At 46.2% G+C, this 22,820-nt stretch overlaps 1 protein-coding gene across 1 annotated transcript in view; it reads right to left on the bottom strand.

Annotated features, from left to right (window-relative positions):
• The window catches only part of kcnq3 (potassium voltage-gated channel, KQT-like subfamily, member 3), a 49,326-nt gene extending 29,529 nt beyond the window's left edge, over positions 1-19,797 (bottom strand). Inside the window, exon 1 of the mRNA XM_084707278.1 lies at positions 19,341-19,797. Within this exon, the coding sequence (XP_084563404.1) occupies positions 19,341-19,642 (302 nt within the window). The 5' untranslated portion in view covers positions 19,643-19,797. The remainder of the gene's footprint in view (positions 1-19,340) is intronic.
• Between the last annotated feature and the right edge of the window lie 3,023 nt (positions 19,798-22,820).

Raw genomic sequence — 22,820 nt, 5'->3', positions numbered from 1 at the left:
CGGTGGGGTAGGGGGGGATTAGAGATGGATCTTAGAACAAATGTGTTATTGTAGCGTTAGTTTCACCTCCGGGATATTAAATATATATATTTTTTGGGTGGTGGTGTTGAGGCACTAATGACATTTCAAGTTCGGCTTGTCTTAAGTCGCTGTGGCGTTGCGTTCTGGAGTGTTTTTTTGTGTGTTCCCGGCTCTACTTGTGCGGAGGCCGTGCTGCTGACACATGCTTCTGTGCTGAGAACAGAGCATGAAACGTAAACAGAGAGATGTGTTGTCTCTCATCCCTCTGATGTGCAGCATTCCCGGGGAAGAAGCAACTGCCGCGCTCGGCATTTCAGTTTCTATGGTAACAGAAACATCACGGGCTAAAATAGCGTTTGCCTTTTATTATCCCTTTCCAACTCTGGCCAATGAGAGCGCAGACTTGGTATGTGCACAGCAAAACATGGTAATTATGAGCGTTTGGGCGAGTGGCGTCTGGGAGACTGCGGTTTTATCTCAATATTGTGATCTATGAGAGTTCGACATGGTGCAGCAGACATCTTAGGAGCATCGAGTAGACCTCACGTACAGGTTACCTTTGTACCGTTGGAGCAGGTCAACAATAGTGGCATCCACAATGATCATAAATGTCATAACATCATAAAAGTCCTGCTTTCCTATTCATCCTACCCCTTTCCTGTCTTTATCAATGACTGATCATCAATTAGTGAAGTGAGGACAAAGAACTTCTATTGACTTTGACTAGGGCTTCCATACTCTTCGGGTGAGGTGTCTTATCTTCGGATTAATGCAAAGGAAGACCATAGATGAATCACAGGCAGTGAGTGTTCCCTTGTGACTCATCATTGCTTTAACTTGTCACAGAGGAAAGCATAGGGACACTTGCCATTGATTGGACTGCAAGTTGAAAGGGTCACATGGCCGCCAAAAAGGTGACAGGAGTACTTAAGCAATGACAAGATGCAGGATTTCCCCTTTGGTTGTATCGACATCCCTTCTCTATCTCATGACCCTTTACAAAGGGCAGTTAGACAACATTACAGCCTTCAAGATCCAACTACAGATATCAGATGTATTTAATTTGACTGCGAAATCTTTAGACATTGATCGGTTGCTATCAGGATGTGATGTTTACGTCAGTAAATATAACAACAAGTGCATCTCAACAACATTACCGACCCTGCCTTTAATCGTACACAGACCACGTCATGTGATATGCCAGTCAGTCTACTCATCACTATGGGACATCAACCATGATGTGAAAACAGTCCCTGCCATGCCCTAAAACAGCATCATCATCCTCCTCCTTCCTCTGGAGACACAGGATCATCCGTGAGTTCATCCACACAACGTCTGACACCCAAGAAGCCGTTACCTCACCCTGCCTCCCAGAGAACCCTTTCCTCTCTCCTCTCTGAGCCGTGACAGAGAGAGACAGAGAGGGAGGGAGGTAGGGAGGGAGACAGGGAGCGAGAGAGAGAGAGAGGGAGAGGGAGAAAGAGCGATAGAGAGTGAGAGAGAGGGAGAGAGAGAAAGAGAAGGAGAGGGAGAGAGAGAGAGAGAGAGAGAGACAGCGTGGGAGGCCGTTATGGTACGCAGATCGGCAGACAGAGAGATGGAGACTAGGGTCCTAAAGTAAGAGAACAATTCAATGAAGATCTCCATTGAAAAAGGTTTTCAGTCTAGGACTGGATTAATCCATGTCTGTAAAAGTGGGCCTGAGAGTTGTAATGATGGTCCAGATCATGGCGTCAGCGGGTGACAGGATTGAGGTAACCCAGGAAGGGGAGGACTTTAGGTGAGGCTTGAGGCTCCTGTGCTCAAGACGCCCACGCTGACTCAGCGGGGGGTCTGGGGAGACGGGAGAGGTCAGACAGACGGGGAGGCAGACCATCCTTCTGCCTGGAGGCGCTCCACAGTCTTTCATCAGTCTTTGAAATCACCCAGGAAGGACTGATGTGGTCAGAGGAAAACAGGTGACCCACAGAACGCCTTCGATCAGCCAAATACGTCTTAGCCCGCAAGGAAAAAAGATGAAATGAACAATACCCGCCAACAGCGACCACACGCACGGTGTGTTAAAACAAACCCCCTCTCCTACCTGCCATACAGTACATTCATACTCATTCTACCCTGCACTTCTCACAGCCGGCATTGACCACACGAGCCATATGTCCCAGCCTACCTGCTGGGTCTCTCAATGTCAGAGTGGTCTACATTAACACATTTTATACCCAGCGTGCTCAGAAGACGGATATTACCCGCCGCCCCGGGGAAGCGTGGAAGCCCCTGATCCTACAGGAAGCTAGCAGCCTCTCCTTGAGAGCAAGGAGGAGTCATTTGGCACCCTCTCAGGCTCTGCCAAGTGTCCTTGCTCTCACACTGCCGTTTCTAGGCCTGTTATCAAGATGCTCCCTATTCTTTTTAATTTGTCAAGCCTGTTCACACTCTGATTGGCAGCGTGGAACAACCGAGATGTCGGACACGACTAAGAACGGTCTGTGTGTGTGTGTGTGAGTGTGTGTGTGTGTGTGTGTACGCGTGTGTCTGTGCCTGTGAGGAATAATTGAGTGCAAATCGTAATCTTAGTCACGATTGCTTTGGGTAATGGAGGGTGTCTTGCAGGAGTGTAGTGTGGCTCAGGATTAAATCAGGGACATCTGACTGGAAAGATAACTTGTTGTTTAAGCACGACAGACAAAGAACAGCACAAGAAGCAACTAGCCCAGGCTGTAACAATAAAACCACAAATTAAACTTTTTCACATGGGAGACAACCGCAAATTGATGACTAAACTGTCCAAGTATTGGTCTTACATTCTGTATTTTTTTCCCAGCGATTGTTTTTACACTCCCCTCTCTGTTCCTTTTCTTCCTACTCACTAAACACCTTCTCATTTTCTGCCCCTTCCTGCATTCTCCTGTCTTGAGACCCCTGGTGTCCCTTTGCTCCCAGTGTGCCTTTCAGGTGGGTTCACCCTCCTAACTCAGTGGCCATTTGCTCCGGAATCCAAAGTCCTTACTTGGATTCTCTCTGCGTACCTTCCTATGACGGGTCCTCGTGTTTGCAGATGTTTCGGTTTTCCTGACAATTGACCGTTCCCCAGGGCCACGCCCCCTTAGTTACTGTTGCTAGTGGCTAGTTTTTGCTGGTGTTATCTAACCTCTTTTCATCGGTTGGCTTTGCAGACGAGGTTTTTGATGATGCTGTTTTGTACATTGTACATTTTCAAGAGCTGGGATTAAATGCGTCATCTGTTAGCACTTGCCAAAGGACAGAACACCATGTAAGGTTTACCTGTGTGTGTGTGTGTGTGTGTGTTTCTGTCTGTATATGCTGACTATGCTGACTTACAGCACAGCTAAATACATAAAAATAAAAAATAAAAACATTGTATGACATTTTTATAAAACCTGTGAACAGAACACCCCAAAAACTCAGCAAAATCGGATCAATTTGCACTTGCTGATTAAACTCGACCCCTGCACTGCAACCCTCTTACATTTAGATTCAGTCGGTGGCCTTTTGAACCGAAACCTTCCATCTTCCAGGGCCAAAAATCAGCATATTGGAACAATTCATAGAATGCCGCCGGGCACTTCGAAGTTGTGTGACTACCCAAGGTCATCCCGCCTGCTTAATTATCCACCCCAAACTGCATTGCGGGGGAACTGGAATGCATCCGAGAGCGAGGCCTTGAACTGCTGCCACAGCCTAGCAGAGGTGGCTGTGCGAGCAAGGCCAGGAACTCCCCACTCTCATAATAACAACGCTCTCCGGTCTCAAGCTGAACCTGCTCACTCACACTCTACTGCCATCTGGCTCTCATGCAGACATATACAGGGTTTCCCGCAGCACTTTGCAGCTGAGGCTGTCTAAGCAACACACGCCTGCCGCCTTAACTACGTCGTCAAAAGACGACCCCCCCGGTCTGACGGCAATCCCCACCCTACCACCTTAACTAACAACTTTTCTATAGGGAACCCTGGATTTACCAACCCAGTGTGTAAATCCAGTCATTTTCAATTTTCATTCAGCTGGATAATGGTGGCTCAGATCCACCTCAAATACTTTTCAGGACAACTAGGACATTCTATAGAACACTGGAACAACAGAACGTCGGAAGCTTCTCATCCCAGTGTTCCAGTAACACAGCAGGACTTGTCCTTCCTCTCCAACCAGTGGATGATGGAGGAGAAAAGCCTGGATGGGTCGTGCCCTGTTCGAGCCCTGTGTTTTCAGAAGGAGAGTCATGGCGGGGGAGAATCTAGGTCTAACACCAGCGCTCGTGTCTCTTCCAGCTGAGGCTGCTTTGTGCTAAATTCACTGTGTTTTGGTTTGCGAGAGACGGCGTTTCGTGTGTGTATGTGTGGTTGCCTAGCAACTGGGACTCTTCATTTTTGTACATGCCTGTGTCATAGTACTCTGCACGCACACACACACACAGACACACACAGACACACACAGACACACACATACTCAAGCGTTCAAGTTTCATCCCACCCCACACCTAGTGTGCATATGTGAACTGCACTTCAGATACAGAGAGAGAGAGTGTACTCAGAGAGACTCCCCCATGTGTGGAAGAGGGAGCCCAAAGAAGCTACCTTCCACATCTCACCACAGGGCTCTTGGCGCGGAGGGGTTACCGTGGCAACGGCGCACGTGGTAACCAGGGGTAACCGCCGCGGCCAGTCCGAAATGCCGGTGAGGAATCTCGAGAGAAGACGGGCTTCGGAACGGGGGGGTGTGGGGGGGTGGGGAGGGGGTGGGATGGTGGGGAGGGGGTCAGGGGTCAAACAGCAGAAGAGCTGGTAGAGACTGGTCTGTGCTGCTTAGCTTTTCTGGCAGGTGTTTCACAGTCTGATCCGAACACTGTTCAATACGGTGTGGCCTCTAGTCTGCAGACTGGTGGACGTGCCGATACGAAGCCCGTCTAAGACCGTCTTGGGTTCCTCCTTTCTGTCTTTGGTGCACGAGGAAGGCACTTGGGATCAGGTTTGGTACCAGCGGTGCTGGGGTGCCAGATAAGCTTGATCCAATCAATCAAACAAACAGCCTTTCTTTGTCTCACTAGACACATCAGTTATGTTCTGTCATATTTGCAGACTTGGTGTCTGTTGGTTGTTGTTGAAGATGAATCGTTTTCTTACTAAACATTTGAGCCTGGCAGACTCATGTGTCTACTTTCATAAAATAAGTCTGCTTTTACAGTAAATAGCTTGGTTCCTCTACAGTTTTGTTTGATGATGTGAGCAATTCTTATATAAAACAGCGTGACACTGTCAGTTGGCACAGTGAACGCTGCGACAATAGAACAAGTGATAATGGAGATAGTCACTGCTAAATTTGCCAACAATAAAAAGGGGTAGATTTGAGTCTTTGCCCAGATCTTTTAAAATGGGAATTTAAAACTGGTCGGATGGAACCTTATCACTCTGAGGGAAATTATTTTGCTGCCAGCTCAACAATTATTTAGTAGTTTGAATTACACACTTACAGTAATAATCTTTCCCTAAATAAACAAGGAGGCTTTTACTCCAAAGTGTGTGTGTGTGTTTGTTTGTGGTTGAGAGTCAGTTCACACAAACAAATATCTCACAACTAGCCTATTTCCCTTCCAGTCTAATTCAGTTGCTATCCAAGCTCAAAAATACAATCTTTGTTTTCCCTTGATGTCAGACAAACAGAGGGACAGAGAGGGAGGTGGCACTTTGAAAGATTCTATCAAAAGAACTGCACTCGTGACCACCTGGACCAAGTAATGAGAAAGGACCATGGACAGAGAGAGAGAGACAGATAGAGAGAGAGAGAGAGAGAGAGAGAGAGAGAGAGAGAGAGAGAGAGAGAGAGAGAGAAGGGGAGGGAGACAGGGGGAAAAATGTGTTTGTTTGTTTCAGACAGAGAGAAAGAGATGGGGGAGGAAGGGAGAGAGAGAGAGAGAGAGACATTTAATTATGGGTGGTGTTGACTGCCAGAAACGAAACAGGAGAAGATGGAGATCAAGGTATTGCAGCATTCAGAGGCACAGGTAAGAAACCACTGGAGAGAAGGGAGGCAAGACAGAGGAGAGGAGAGACAGAAAAACAAACAGACAGATCATGTGTTTAGAGGGATGGGCAAAGTGATCGCAGGAAGCAGAAACAGAGAGACACAAAGAGCTTGGGATGGAGGTAAGACAGACGGCGATTATTTTAGGGAAAAGAGGAGGGAGAGCTGAGGGTGGCACAAAGAGAGCAGACAGAAAGATAAAAAGGAGAGCTCTGGTGACAGACAGCTCACAAGTGACCCTTACGAAAACAGAGGCTGGAAAGGGAAGACTTAACCAGCAAGACAGGGGCAAAAAAACGACAGTTTGAAGGCTGGTCGTGAGAAGACAGTCCCAGCGAGCAGTGTTAGAAGCGAGTGATGAACAGCGAGTGACAAAAAGGTTGAAAAATGGAGGGCGCGTGCCTTGTGAACGGCTGGTGGAAACCGCCGGACAGAGAAGGACACGTGTTGATGATGATGCAGGGATGATCAGAGAGGAAGACAGACAGGGGAGCGGGATGCGTGCAGTGTGTTACAGCGCGTGTGCCTGAAAGGCTCTTAACGCAGACAGAACTCAAAGAGGTGAGGGGCTCTGATCAATTATTCACAAGCCTGGGCTGGATGGAAAATGTCAGCCCATTCCACACAAGCTCACCGCGCCCCACCCCCCACACACTCATAGTCATAGAAGCAAATATGGATGAAAGTCATGTCGATGAGGGCATGGGCAATTTTTTAAGGTTGTCAGCCAGCATGCTCTGGACTGACCTACGAACGCTCCTAGCGTAGTTTTGAAGATGTAGTTACACGTGTGACAGGTGATCAACCCTTGACAGCTACCGTGACACATTCCAATTGCTGAGGCAGTTACTGGCAATTAGGGGATCTATGCATCCTCAAGAGCAAAGTCGGAATACGGTTCTCTTTCTTCTATTTCAGTGGGCTGTGTTAGCAGTCTGTCTCAATGCCTCACGAAAACCTCTAAATAGCGCCTGCATCGGGAAGATCTCCCCAACTCATTTAAAGCAGACTGACGCTGACAGACTGAGCAGAGTCAACGCTTCTCACCATCTGTCCGGATCATTCCGTTATATACATTAGCATCTGCGGGTGTCGGATCCCCAGAAAGGGGCGTGATCTAATTACGTCCTGAAGGCTGCAGCCTGGCTGCGGAGACAACGCCCCACCCCGTGCCCATCCTGCAGACGTGTGATAGGTGACACGGCATGCACGATCCCGCCAGATGGAAGCTGTGCAGGACAACCATGTACAGAGCTCTGGGTTGTAAGTGAGCATCTCCCTTAGCCGATGGACGACGGGGGGGTATAACCCAATCCTGTCAAGATCCACTCTGCTCCCCTCAAACGCAAAGTGTGTCTGAGTCTGGGGGAAGTTTGATGAAAGTTTAAAGGACCTGAAAATAACTGTTGCATGAAATACTGTTGAAGAAAGTCTGAGATCTGGCCGCTGTAATGTTTATTACACAACGCTCTCGCAAGACACTTCCAGAGTGTAAAACAAGAATAAGCCTAGCCTCAGGCACAAAAGTTTGTTGACGTGTGAGTCTTCCTCGCATCTACCTCACGGGTAGATGTCTTCACTGTTTTGGTACAGCTGAGAAGGCCAATTGTGTTCCTTTGGTGTGTGTGTGTGGTGTCAGAGTTCACTGAGTCTGTCTCTGCTAGAGTCTTGGCAGCTCTCCTAAGATCTGAGCATATTTACATGTCTGTAAGCTAATATGCAGTCGGACTGAAGGCCAGTGAAACACGGTGTGTAGCGAGGGCACAAAATGTTTCATCCCATTACCCCGCAAGCATTCCTGTTTAACAAACGATGGGGGGAGTGTGCAACAATAGGGGCGAAAGTTTTCCTCAGAGTTCACCACGAACCAAGCGACCGAAACCCAAGAAAATGCTTCAGTTGCATCTGTCAAAGATCGATAGGGGTGCTCGCAAATTAGGAAGGGATCAGGATTCAATAAATAAATCAGCAAGCTTTGCAAACAAGAGGAGTTGTGTCCAGCGAGGGACTCAGACTACTAAAAAGAAAGGGAGTGTTTTTGTCCTCTGGAGTCGGTGAAAGTACCTGCCCTTTCCAATGGTGGATGCAACTGTCCTTTAAAAACAACGATTAAATGTAACTGTCAAGTCAGCAATACCCCCGCCTCCCTCTTTCCTCTCAAGCTGCGTCCTTCCTTGTCCTTCAAACTCCACACATGAACCTGCATCTTGGTGAGAGATTTGGCTTTAATATGTGTTAAATATACCAGATGTAACACCCTGCTCAAGCTGATCTGCTTTACATGCCTACATGTATTTCCATTCTAATAGGACACCTGCTGTGTGCCAGGGATGGTGTCAGCACAAGGCATTCTCCATGACCTCGTATCTCTATAGGGAGCAGAGGGCACAGAAGCTCCAGGTTAAATGAGGTGATTTGTTGACAAAAAGGTTTGTGGTTTTTGCGTTTTGGATGGCTGTTGAAATGTTAAGCTAACAGGAAAAATTGGGGCATCCCTTTTCTAACCGAAATGTGCTTGGTGTGGGTAAATGTTTGCGGACATCTAGAACACAAATGCGATTTTTCATCAGCATGCAGTCATATGGGTTTTAGGAGCATTTTAAATGCTGAGTAAACCGATGAATCTCTCGCCCGGCCTGACAGATGTTGACCCATAACATCAACACTAAGCCTCAAGAGAAATAAAACCAGCCTGGGGAAACAAGCCTCCAATCTCATCCAGGCCCAAACAAACATCACCTCTCCAGCACGAAGACTCAGGGAATGGAGGGATTGTGAGGGATCCAAACCAGTCCTCTGGGGAATTCAGTCCAATCACCTGAGCTTTTATCGTCCGCCAGGAAACAGGAAGCATTAAGGTTGCTGTTTTTTTCTTCACAGTAACTGGCACAACCTCGTCATTTCAGGCCGCTGAGAGTGGTAAGGGGGTAGGGGGGGGGGGGTTGGAGGGGGGGGGGGGAGACAGGTGAAACGAATGGTTCCTGGTGTAAAATAAACCATGAATAAATGATGAGAGCGTAGTTCACACTAGCGCTAAGTGCACTGTCAGCTATGGGCCAGGACCTGAAAGTGAGGTAAGTTGAGACGCGCGTGTGTGAACTGTCGTTTTCTCTGAGCCTCACTCACTCACTTCTTTACTCATCCAAACTTCGCCGACTTCGGTGTCTCTCCTTCATGTGGTTCAACTACATTCATTATTTTATTGTGAATAATCCGGTACAATTTGGGACAATCCGCTTGACCGGAAAAGCCTGAAACTTAAAGTCCTCTTTTTTTACCAGTCTCAATAAACAGAGAATTTATTTAACAGGTCGGTGGCTATCTTTTTAAACAACAGCGTCAGTAAAAGTATGGGTTGAAGCCTATGGCGAACCGCACATTGAAAATGCAACCACGGTCTTCAAAATGGCTCCCCGAGATCCCAGGCATTAAGACCAGTAAACGCTGCGTGAAGAGACAGACGGGAATTAGCTGAGCGGCTGTGGTTTGAGATAGTGGGAGTGGAAGGGGAATGGAAGAAGGGTTTATTAGCCTTATCAGAGCCATAGGAGAAGGGCGTCTCTCTGTGTGTGTGTGTGTGCATGCAAGTGAGTGTGCAAGTATGCGTGTGTGTGTGTGTACATGTGAAACAGAGCTTGACGGGTTAGCGAAGGTAAATGACGTCTCCCCTGAGTAAACACAGAAGCTAAATTAGCCAATGGGAGCTGCCGTGGTGTTGTGGGTGGTCTTTAGACACCGCAGAGGAATCCGGATCATGTTACCTGCTTGGTGAAAGACAAACACAATGTGAACCTCCAGAAGGTTAGCTATGAGGGTACAATCCTGTTTGTATTTTCTATTGGTGTGACATGGGTCTGGCAGAATATGGGTCTGATACACTTGTACGGCCAGTAGATACACAATATGGATGACACAACCATCGGCCTTGAGCCAGGGTGAGTGCAGGAAGGTGGGCCCAAACGAGAGAGAGAGAGAGAGGCAGACAGACAGACAGACAGACAGACAGACAGACAGACAGGCAGACAGGCAGGCAGGCAGGCAGGCAGGCAGGCAGGCAGGCAGGCAGGCAGGCAGGCAGGCAGGCAAGGAAGAATCCAAACTAAAAGGGTATTTATTTTCTAAAACCCTAGGAATCACAAAGGTGATACTCACATGTTAACAACATGACAGGGACTGCCACAGAGAACAGGGCAGGGCGATCACACATAGACAACAGCTGGGTGATTGGAATGAGAAACAGGAGGTGCAAGGAGAGAGAGACAAGCCCTTGACCGGCACACACCCAGGCAGACAGACGGAAAACCCTACGGCAGGGAAAACCAGGAACTTAAGCTGGGGCACGGCCGTGGGCGTGACACCACGACCCTCTAAAGAAGCCTCAGATCAGATTTTTAAATTATTTCTAAATTATATAAGAACCATTTTAAATCCCCATGATATACCTGACTTTTATAACAGTCATAAACAGATTTAATGGATGTCCTGACGCCTGACATAACATTTCCAAAGCAGGCTAACGAATCAGATTGATTACAACCGTGCTGGTTTATTTAATGAAGGTTGACCTCTGAGGCTGTTTTCTCTCCAGCTAATATCAAGCCACGTGGTCGTGTACGGTCATCGTACATTATGGAGGCTTCAATAACGACGTCTGGTGTTAAACAAAGGGCATCAGAACTGCAGACTGAGTGCATCGGCACTGATATTAGCTTTCATTTATTGAGAGTGCAATAATAAATGTATTGAATAGTATGGATTCTTGTGTCTGTCTGCCAACAGAGACAATGTGAGTGCCAGGATGAGGGGGTTGTGTGTGTGTGTGTGTGTGTGTGTGTGTGGGGGGGGGGGGGGGTAGGGGATCACAACTATGACCAAACTGCTGATGCATAACATTACTGAGTATCCCTTTTCCAGTCTCTGTCGCTCGATCTGTCTACCCTCTCATCTTCCTCACTCGATGGTTGCTTTCTATGACAATGAGCAAACTATCTTACCCTCCCTCACTCCCTCCCTCTACACATAAAATTATACTTTTTTAAAGCCATTGGGTCAAAATCTCAATCTCCCCCAGTTCCTCTATAGTGCAATCTGAAAAGTAATCTGAGCCTTCATGGTAGTTGACCCTAAGTGCAGTAAATCTCTATGGTCTCAATGGCCGACAAACCTGGCCACAGGAAGATGCTAACGTGATTAGTATGGAGTTGCCCAGGCAGTCAAGCAAATGGTTCTGGATACGGTAATTTCCCCGAATAGCCCGGACCATGCTATAATTATCACAAGCTCTTAAATAGCACTGAGAAAAGCAGCCAGTCATACATCGTCTGCTAATGAAGAGAAAACCATTGTCCTTTGCTTTGACACTGAGAGGATAATGAACTGAGATGAAGCACATTCAGAGTCATATTACCCAAACAGCTCCGAAAATGAACTGCAGCATCAAAGACATGGTGAGAAGTGAGCTAACTGTCCCATTTTACTGTTACCACCAAGCCTCCTGTAACTAATCAACAGGTTACGCAACCAATGTGTGCTTAAATGTCAGCTTAAATGAGATGTGCACTCAGAAGCTTGTGTCACACTGTAAATCCGTATATATTATCTACAGTGTGGCTGCTTTTCAAACACTGAAAGGTCCATGGTAGAGTATTAGGGCTTTGGGCTGGGCTAGGACTGGGGGTTGTGCTGGGAGGTGGAGGTTGGGGCTGGGAGGGGGTGGAGGTTGTGCTGGGGCTGAGAGGGGCAGTGGGAGGAGTTGCTCACCTTACCCACAACTGATGTGTAGCAAGGAGATGCTGAGGATGTACTCTGAAACGCTATGCCACACTCAGTGATTCTGTTCATCTCTACTGAAGGCTTCCACTGTGTGTGGCAACACACTTACAGCATCCCTCCACAACAAAGTGATTGTATTGCAAAGCGTTTGTTCGATTTTCTGCATGACTAGTACCTGACTCAAATCTAAAAGACGGAGCATTTTGCGGCCCACAGTCCATGGCCACGTCGGTGGACGTTTAATGAATCTCTGCGTTGTTTAGCCCGGGGGTTAGGCATAAACGATGACACGGGGAAATAGGCCCTGCGTCACTCAACTCGTTACGCTGATCCCGCTACTCCAAATACACAGCACCTTTTCAGCGGAGATTAAAAAATATGAAGAGACAGCGGGAGAGAAGGAAACCTCGCGTATGAAGCGTGTTGTCGAAGAAAAGAGAAGCCGCCTCTTTAGTTTCTCCTATTGGCACTGTGTACTTTCACTCACTCACTTCAGGAGTTATTGTAATTGGAGATGGCGGGGGGTTTTGCATATGGGACGTGTCGAAACTAACGAGCTGGCTTAAACATGCGAGTGTAACATCGTCCCTTAAGTATCACTCTGATAGGCAGCTAAAGCTAAAACAGAGAACGTTATATCACTCTCAACTTCGGGCCCTTCTCTGTAAAGATAATGTGACAGTTAGACATATCAGGTTCTTATTTAAATGCATATTCAAGTGAGAAACACATGATTGATTCACTCAAAGATGTTTGCATTTGTTAGCCAAAGGCTGTCATTAACTCCAAGGCTTGCATTACCCTAAAGCTATCCTCAAACAATTTTCACATTAAAATACATGTATTCCAGGGCCTAATGTGTATTTCACTGTCAAGGTTGCATGTATGAAACATTTCAGCAACACTTGTTGTTTTTACAATTGGTATTGCTATGCATAGTTACATGGTCATTTATGTGAAGTGTAAAGTGACATCATTTCTATTTTATACATGCATCAAGTGGCAGCCCTGGGCCAGAGCTTTAGAGACAAAGAGAGTTCTGAGCCCTGTGCTTAACTGCAACACCATCTCAGAATTGAGAAAAAAAAAACACAAACTGTTAAACAGCAGTAATGTGTCGTCACTGTCATTGAGGGACCTTTCCCCCACAGTGGCTTATCCTTCCATCAGCTACACACATCACATCCTGTTACATCCACAACACATGACTGCAGTTCCAAATAGAATGACTCATTCCTCGGCGTGTGGGAGCTTAATTGTCTTACATAGTCACGGTTGACATTTCAGTTTCCCCGTAGCAGGTGTGCTCTTAACTGCCCTCCATCCTGGTTGTAACTCCTTTCCTCTCGAGAAAACACAGTTCGCTTTGATATATGAAGACGCTCAAAATACTGAAAGCACCATGGCCGCCTCTTGGCCTCAGCCACAACATTTACATGTAGTCATCTAGCAGACGCTCTTATCCAGAGCGACTTACAGTAAGTACAGGGACATTCTCCCCGAGGAAAGTAGGGTAAAGTGCCTTGCCCAAGGACACAACGTCATGTGCACCGGCCGGGAAATGAACTGGCGACCTTCAGATTACTAGGCCGATGCTCTACCCGCCCAGCCACCTGACTCCCAAAACAACACACAGTTCTCAAACCAAAGGAAAGCCAGTAGAATACTCTGTTGCCATGGTGGCGTCCTACCTGCCCTTGACTCTGAGGCCCACCTCTGTGGCAACACTGGACAACAACGGATAACAAGAGACAGAGGATGACCACAGCCAGGATGGACCAGCAACCAGGGAGGTATTTCTTGTGATGTTTAGGGCCTTGCAGTGGAGAGGGGTTTTCCCTTACAGAGGTGGTCGATCTCTTTTCTCCTCACGGGAAGAGCATCGTCTTCAGGGTGGTTTTTCTGAACCGTGCACTATTGATCTCCGTCTCCTTTAAGAGGGCTGGAGAAGGCAGGGGAAAGACACTCAGTAATGTCCAGAACGCCAGAGGAAGGCCTAAAGCACAAGCTGTGTGTGTGCACGAGCGTGTGTGTGTGTGTGTGCATGTGTAAAGTGTGTGCGTGTCTTGTCTCTCTGTGCATGCTCACGAGCGTAAGATATCGAATGAAGCGTCGAATGTACTGATACCAAGGACCAATCAGAGACCATCTCTGTGCCCGAAAACACTGGTCAGAAGCTTTTGTGTGGAGTCTGGTGTTTGTGTTCAGTGTTTTCATGCCGCTTTGAAACTTTACCCAATCGGGAGGAGCTTCTTGTTAGCATGAAGCTTCACTGTGACTTTGTATTCCCATCCCTCACTCAATCTGCATACAGATCACCAGAGCGGCTGTATTTGACGTTGAAGGGTTGTGAGTCTTACTATGTATTGCTCTGAAAGACCAGAATCCACTTGGTGGTCTAGCTAGGCGAGTAGAAGAGAGGGAGGGATTTAGTCTCATTTGGAATCTGTCTTGTGCTGCTTTTATTTTGGATCGTATCCATCATCAGTCATTCATCTATTCATTTGCTGCCATTCAAAGACAGCAATGTCCTCCCGTGCTGGTGTAGCCAAACACATGCAGACATTTTGGCAAATCCAAGCCCGACTGTTCACCCCCGCTGCCATGCCTAAACTCACAGCGCCGGACGCCACGACCGCCGCGGCCCCACTCCGTTTACGTGCCGACATGATGCTCCAAGACGCCCCGAGACAAAACTCCTGAGGCATCGTGCGCCATCTGTGCACCTGACCGTCGTCATTAACGACCTCTACTTATCCGATGCAAACGTGCAAAACTGACCTCACGGGGACACAGGCACACTATGACTGTTGCCTAGACAACACTTCCTCCCCTCAGGGTGGTCTGTTGTTGTGTGGACTGAAGAACAAGAGGACCCAGGTGGGGATTCAATTGTGTTTACCCTCCCTAGCAATTCATTCCACACAAAATACCAGTTTGTCAAGTATATTTAATGCAATAGGGGTGCGTCAGAACATTTGGCATGAACATTTTATTGCACTAAATGAAAATAAAATACAGGGAAGTTACTTTAAAATGTGAATGGCTGTGAGATTTGGCAAGGTGTGTTGTTAACCGTCTGAAATGATTTATTCATTCAGGGTGGCAATGTCTTAAAAAGCAACCTGACACTGGAGCAGGTTTTACACTATCACACTTATATCGCTGACAAAATGTGCTTTCTGTGTTTACACGGGAACCAAGCCAGAACATAGGGGCGGAGCCAGACCATTAGATCACTCACTGGGCCTGCAGCGCCTAAGCTAATTACCCAGTACCTTAAATCTCCCTTGAAACCAGACACATCCGAACAGTCATAACCATAAAAGCATGAGCCTTGCCAGACAACACTTTTCAGCCCTGCCCATCGTAACATCCACACAGTCCCAACACAACACAAAGCCACCTCTGAAGAGAGCCCAAAAAAACCCCGACCGGGCCTTAAAGCGTGGTCCCTGGAGAGGCCTCTAGGAGGGGCCGGAGAACGTGGGCGCCGCCGCCGCACATTACAGCCGTCTGGTTCCAGGATGAAGCGGTGACAGCCAGCGCCTCTGTGGCAGTGTGGATGGATGGATGAGGGGAGGGGCAAGACAGATGAGTGCTGATATCAGACAATTGGATTTGTTCTGGTGTTTTGGATCATTGTGTAGCAAGCGAGACAACAGAGCACGTCTCCCCCCGTCCGTCCGTCCGTCGTGAGGGGAAAGCAGCTCATCCGGGTTAACGTGCCAAAATGACGGGACGCTCAATCGCCCTGATGAAATGACCGATTTCCACACTCAAAGTGTTTCGGTACATGCAAATAGACGCAAAGGGGAGGGAGTTTAGTGACACAAGAGTTCTGGGGGTACCTTGTAGGCTGCTGAAGACATGCTAAAACACCTGTGGGGCAGCCGGGGGGCAGCTGGGTGGGCAGCCGGGGGGAAGCCGGGGGGACAGCACGTCCAACTCACACAGAGGAGAGCTTTCAGCATGTTATCTGACGCCCGATCTGGCACAAACCACATGATCCCACCAGCAGGACAGGCAGGCCTCTTCTCTATGTCTACTGTAAGGGGGAGTCAGGTGGCTGAACGGTGAGGGAATTGGGCTAGTAATCAGAAGGTTGCAGGATTGATTCCCGGCTGTGCCAAATGACATTGTGTCCTTGGGCAAGGGACTTCACCCTACTTGCCTCGGGGGGAATGTCCCTGTACTTACTGTAAGTCGCTCTGGATAATAATGTAAAAGCAGGCGGCTCGGCATTCCTCACTGCACTCAGGGAGAGATTGTTTCTGACAATACTGGCTTTTAATGAGCCTTAAAGAAATAACGAGTGTCTTTATTTACTTTTTATATCTCCTCGAGTACTGTCATATAGACCTACTATACGTGTGTGTAAAACACATCTCCATGTATTTGGATTCTGTAATTGATGTCCTCATAATTCATCTACATAAAAAGTGTTAATGCATTAATGCAAGTGATTTTTAAAAGCAGGTCATGGGATCATGAGAGTCATTCAGTAGGGCCAACATCACTTACCTAACAGTGCCACACCCATTGAGTCTCAATTATCCACCAGGAATCCAGAACCAACGTCATTGAACCAATCCCAGCTCGTCTTTTCCCACCCTGTGGTGGTTGGTCCAACAAATTAAGGCACTTAAGGAGAGCTGTGTTTAGACAACTGATAGGCTGCTCAGGAAGCCAATTGAAGAGCTTGGTGCTTCATTAGGCCAATCGGATCTTGTTTTACCATTTATTTCACGCTTACCTGACCCAGTAACAGCCTTTGTGAGTTGGAGTCTTTGTGGGTAGCTAGGATGCTTGTCTGCCATAGCAGAGATGCAACAGAGCATCTGTCCATAAACAATCAAGGGATGTCAAGACCCTCCCAGCTACTGAACATTAGAAAACGCTAGTCGGTTAACATCTGTTCAGCATGGCCTCATTCACGACCAAACAATTACTCTACGCCCCTGTGTGCAAATGTATCAAACAATAAAGTCTTTGTTGCATCACAATATCTGGACACTAATGTATTGTCATGCATTTGTTCCCACTAATGCCTCTAAATTATAATGACCCAAACACTCTTGTGATGTGAGTAATGGGGGCCTTCTCCCAAAGGATGCTTCTTAATCTTCATTCATAGTCATTCCCTCATTTACTTGGTGTAAACAAATTGAGCACTTTGTTATATTCGTCCTCATTGTTTGACATAGGCACACTGTCACTGGTGTGGCACAGAGAGAGAGATTTCTTTGTGACGATATGCCGTCCAGAATGTCGTAATGACTGTTCTGGTACCAACAGACAGTATACTGCACAGCATATCTCAATACTGTACAACAAAGTGGGTCATTTCGACGTAAACATGAAAACTCCTCAGGGGGCAAGAACACCAGTATTTTCAATTTATTACACTGTCAGCCCTATGTTGGCAATTATTACCAAAAATCAAGTGTGTAATTAGAGCACGTTTAAAAAATCAGCTAATGCTTTTAACGATTAAATCACTGTATGGAGTTGATCATGAAGAGCTTGTGATTGCTCCTGTGTACAAGCTCACTAGCTGCTAATGAACACTTCTGAGCTGGCAGTGATATCTGCAGAGAGAGCACCACTTGTGACTAGTAACCTTCTTCCACATGGTGTATATTCTCCTTGTGTGCCGAGTTATTCACAATGAGCTGTGTTTTGAGAATAAGAAAACGATTTCATCGAACAGTTTTGGTGGTCTGTTGTTTGTATTATGAATAAACTAGCAACACTACAACATGTACTCAAACAAGTTGGTATTATTGTTCAATCACTTCCTTTCCCTTTCTTCCTCTGGTCTTTCAGGACCTTGGACAGCTACCCGGTATAACGTCGTTTCCAACAGTAGAGAGGCTCGATTGGTGACACGTCCCCACACCAGGATAGATCAGACAAAAACACATTTTCTTCCTCGAGAAATCCAACAGTGAGAAGAATACACAACCATAAGTCAATTTAACAAAACTTTTCAGGAGAAACACTGTTGTAGAGATGACAAACTCAAGTTGTCAAGTTGTTTTATACCCCAAACACAACAATTCTCTGTTTTGTAATTGCACAACTTCCAAAGACATAGTTAGGCTCCTGTTATCCTCAGACGTTTTTCCAGGAGCCAGTTTTGGAGAAACTATTGCTACACTGTACATAGGCCATGTGTTGTTTTTAGTTAGGCATTTTAGATAAGTAGATTAATGTCTCTTGTATGTAATGTATTCGTGTGTGGGCCATTGCGCCTGAAATAAACATCAAAATTATAGGAGGATCATTCATCCGTCTACTCTGAGAGCATGACCACTTGTCAGAAGCACCAGTTTGTCTGGATGCCAAGACGAGAGCAGGAATCACTACTGATCCGCCCGTAAAACTGCTGATGCATAACATCTCACCCCCCCCTCCCCTCTCTTTCTCTCTCTCTCACCCGCGCAATGTCTCTCTAAAATTCAATGTCTTGCTTTCTCTCTCTCTCTATATATATATATCTCCCTCTCAATTACTCTGTTTTTCTCTTTCTTTCCCTCCCACTCATCTCTCTATTCCCTCACCTGCGCTATCCGTCTTCATTCCTTCGAACAATTCCCCGTTCTCATCTTGCTTCCTTTTCCATCTACTGTACAATCCGATGCTCCTGCTGTCTAATCTCTCACTCCGTCTCTGAACCCGCTGTCTTTTCTATACTGCCTTTCCTACATCCATTACTATCTTGTTTCTCTCTGAATCTAATAATTCCTCTCCCCCCTCCTGCTGCGCTCTATCTTCATAATAAATCCTGCTCTCCTTTCTCCCTATCTACCCCCCCTTCTCTTTCTCTCTCTCTCTCTCTCTCTCTCTCTCTCTCTCTCTCTATCTCTCTCTCTCTCTCTCTCTCTCTCTCTATCTCTCTCTCTCTCTCTCTCTCTCTCTCTCTCTCTATCTCTCAGTATCACTCTGCATGAGCATTCAGGCACATGACAACATAGTAAGAGTCACTAACTAGTCATATAGAGTACACACACACATGCTACAACAAGCCTGGGCTACAGAACTCTGTGTAGAAGCATGGCACTGAACTATACTAAGTATAGAACTATGTATTGATATTACGCATTTTGGAGGGTTAGGACATTGGGTTAAATGTCTTAACTCCATAAGGATGTATTTAAGTAGCAAGTCAAATCACTTAAATATTCATTTTTTTGTAGTAGCCTAAATTCATATGAATAATTCATTTTCCTACACATGTAGGGGCTAGACCCATTTTAGAAGTGTCTTCCTCAAAGTAGTTGGAGCTAGTTTAAAGACTGATTACAACAGAGCAACGTAAAACAATGAGTGGTATTGTAACGTAATTAACGCTTAACGCTTTGTCCAAGTTAACAGTTGTTGTAACAATATTTTGCTGGTTGTCAATCAGATCCTGATGATTAGAAGACAGTCGCTGACAAACTTAATGATAGCACAAGTTTGAAGTCTGTCAAAGACGGACGTCTTACAGTGAAATATGATCTACTTACACGAACGCATGGTAGAGCAGCGCCCACCCTCGAGGTCTCTCGAGCGTGTCGTAGATGAGGTTCTGAATCCTCCGCTTCCTAATGTTATTCCTCTTGGTGGGTCGCGTGTACCCCAGAGGTGTCTTGGCCAACAGTCCAATTCCTGTGGAACCCCTCTTGAAATCATCTCGACCAGGCGCCACGAGCAGCAGTGCTCCATCTTTATCCGCCCCGGCTCCTTGGTCCAAATCCCCGGGTAGAGCTGTCTTCTTGTCCCTCTGCTCCTCCGAACCATTACTAACATTTCTGGATCTGATCCCCATGTTCACTAGTGAGCCTCGGCGCCGCGCTTGTGGAGATCTTGTATGAGCAGCATGCCATGATCCGGGCGATAGATCAAGATGCCTTCAGCAGTGGGTCATTTAAGGATCTGGTCCCCCTCGTGAAGGGAGGTGCTCAACAGTCTGACTGGGGAGAAAATTTGAAAGGGGAGGGGGGAAGCAAGATATGTCACAAGCGAAAGATGACAAGTCACACAGTGTAAATAATGAAAACATTGGCTACTCCGTGCAGTATCATGCTAATTTGGATGTAAGTCTCTTCCAGTGATACAGTGTATTGATTAAAAGCGTGTTCTTCAAATCTAGTAACGAAACAACAATGTAGTCTATTATCACATCGTGCAACAATTGCCTGATTTTATTTTTTATATAGTGGCGTTAATATTGCCGCATTAAAATATCCCCAAAAGCCTATAAAAATTAAGAAAAAAACGAAATAGAAATACAGATAAAAACTGGACAAGGCTGACATGTAATTAATCAGCAAGACATTGAAAGAGAGTTTAGCCATACCCATATTCCACAGTCGACCGCTCTCGACAAAGCATGATTTGTGTTCCAAGACTTCGACCCAAACCCCACCTGCCGCTCGCGATAAAAACAAATGCTGGTCGAGATGGGTGGGGACGGGAAAGGGATGAGGAGGTGTCTTGCGTAAAGCAGTTGATAGTGAAATTGTACAGCTCGTCTCTTCGCATCACTGGCCAGCAATGGTTCGTTTTTCCTCTCCAACACAGACGTGACGAGAGACAACAGAAGATCTTCGAGGCGCACCGAGCACGTGATCCATTGCTGACATTGCATCTTCAAAGATTTAAACATCTCCTCACCACTTCCTATTCCACTTCTGTTTAATTAGGGTAAACCTTATGGATTAATTTTATTATTTACGGTTAAGATGTCGTGTACGTGCGCATTTTGTTCACGCTTCAACTCGCCAAATCCAAAGCGCTTTTGTCACTGCAACTTCACAGCATCTGTGCACATCAAGACCTAAACTATGCGCTATTAAAACCCACTCAGCATTGTAGCAACATTAATTAGCAATTTAGAGACTGAATAATCAATCAAGGGAGCACTCCTCAAAAAAACAATGTCTTGTAGGCTAGTAAATATTCGTGTTGTCGCTCTTCCACATGTCAAAAGGGAGGTAAGTCGTCAAGACACTCCCCAAATTATATATTTAGCCTACAAACAAAGAAAACCCGTTAAGGCCTACACAGTAGCTCATCATAACACAGAAGAAAGCTTCAAGTTTCTGTTAAATTGCAGATACATGGCTTCTCCCATGCACAATTCTTTACAATAATGACTTTTACATGAACGTGAAGAATACCATCACAGGAGAATACATATGTAATTGAGATTGGCCCACACCGACAGAAAGAGACTCAATTTGGGTGTTTGTTGTTAACACGCATTGTTGATCCAGTTGAGGGTTGTAAACCAGGAAGGGACAATGTGATAGCTTCGTGTGGACTGCAAAAATGGACTGCTGAAGCCACCTTATCCAATCAGTTCCTACATTATCTGAATGCTTTGTCTTACCGTTTGGTAGGCTATTAACGGATCTCTCATCATGTCTCGAAGTATATTTGTATAGTCCTTTTTACAAGCAATGTCACAGAGGGCTTTAAATACGCCCATAGAACCGCCCAACCTAAACCCTCAAGGAAGACAAGGAAAAACTCCCAGAAAAGCTCACTAGAGAAGTGGAAGAAACCTTGGGAGGAGTAATTCCGTGAGGGATCCCCTCCTCCAGAGACGGTCAATGAAAGAAAGGTGCAGAACACACGCTAAACATAGCCATAGAGCACGGCAGTGTCAATGGGTGTGGAAACACCACCATCATGTGACATCATCTGCGGCTCACAGTAAGATGACAGTGCATGTGCAGCAGGTTTGGGGGTCGGGGGAGAGGGTGGTGTTGTGGGCGGCAGGTGGAGGAAATCCCCATCGAGACTGGCAAAGTGGATATGTTGCTCTTTTCTTACTCCTTCAGGGCATGCGCCACGCCCGTCTACTATGGACACATCTTAAACCCCCTTGACCCCCCTCCACACACACACAAACACATGTGCACACACACACACACGTACACACAATCATGGACACACACCGAAATACACACAAATACTGTCTACACACATACACATTAACACACACACTATTTCACACACACACACACACACATTTATCCAGACAGACTGTCTGTCTGCACAGGTCTGGAGGGAGAAAGCTTATCCTTGGCTGCAATCATCAACATGCCACATAGTCTTTAGGTAACAAATGCTTCTACCTGTTAATTATGTTGGCTCACTACAAACAATAACATCCTCTTAATGATATCCAAAAACATTCTTTGATAGGTATTTTACTACATTCATCAATAAGATGATAATATCTGGTGGCCACCAATAGTCTGTTTTATTTTTGTTAAAGCAAAAAATATCAGTATTTACGTTAAACAAAGTAAATGATGACCGTTTTCAAAAACATTTCTCATCTTGTCAAGGTATTTGGGTGTAACATTGACCAGGCCACATTACACAACGAGTTGTGCTAGTTACAACCTGGAACCTGCATGGTGAACATCTATGACTCAGACAGGAGTGATATCCCGTTAGCATCCATGGAACAATCGTCTCTGGAGCGGCACCTCAACATGTCTCCCTCGAACCCTTCAGACACGGCCAGGGCAAGCAGATGCCTGTCATCGGTTTTCAACCATGTTTGGCTCCTATTTTGCTGTGAAAATTAATAATTACTTATATTCCTGGAACTTATTGGTTCCCTGACCTGACCTCCAGGGAGAACCGTGGCTAGAGAATGGTTCCACTGGGAGAACAGTAGTTACTTCTGTTGACACATACAGGCCTGAAGTTGAAGGCTTAAAATGTACAGTTTGTCTGCTACATCTTGAGTTGACAAAAGCCATCTGCTGTGAAATTCACAATTTATTTGAAAAGAAAGTACTGTATACTGTAAGTTTGTGTGGCTTTCGAATGACCCGCTTGCTACATTGGGTGCAAAAGAATCTGTCATTCTGAGAGAATTCATGATCAGAGGGTTGTTAAGACACAACAAGGCTTGGTTCAGAAGAGCACCTCGAGGCATCACCTAGCACTGTGATCGGGTTACAAGGAGAGGATTTGAGGAT

This window comes from Hypomesus nipponensis, chromosome 10 (assembly GCF_054491055.1).
Source record: "Hypomesus nipponensis isolate SF chromosome 10, ASM5449105v1, whole genome shotgun sequence".
Classification (NCBI taxonomy): domain Eukaryota; kingdom Metazoa; phylum Chordata; class Actinopteri; order Osmeriformes; family Osmeridae; genus Hypomesus; species Hypomesus nipponensis.
This window is presented reverse-complemented; position numbering and strand designations above follow the sequence as displayed.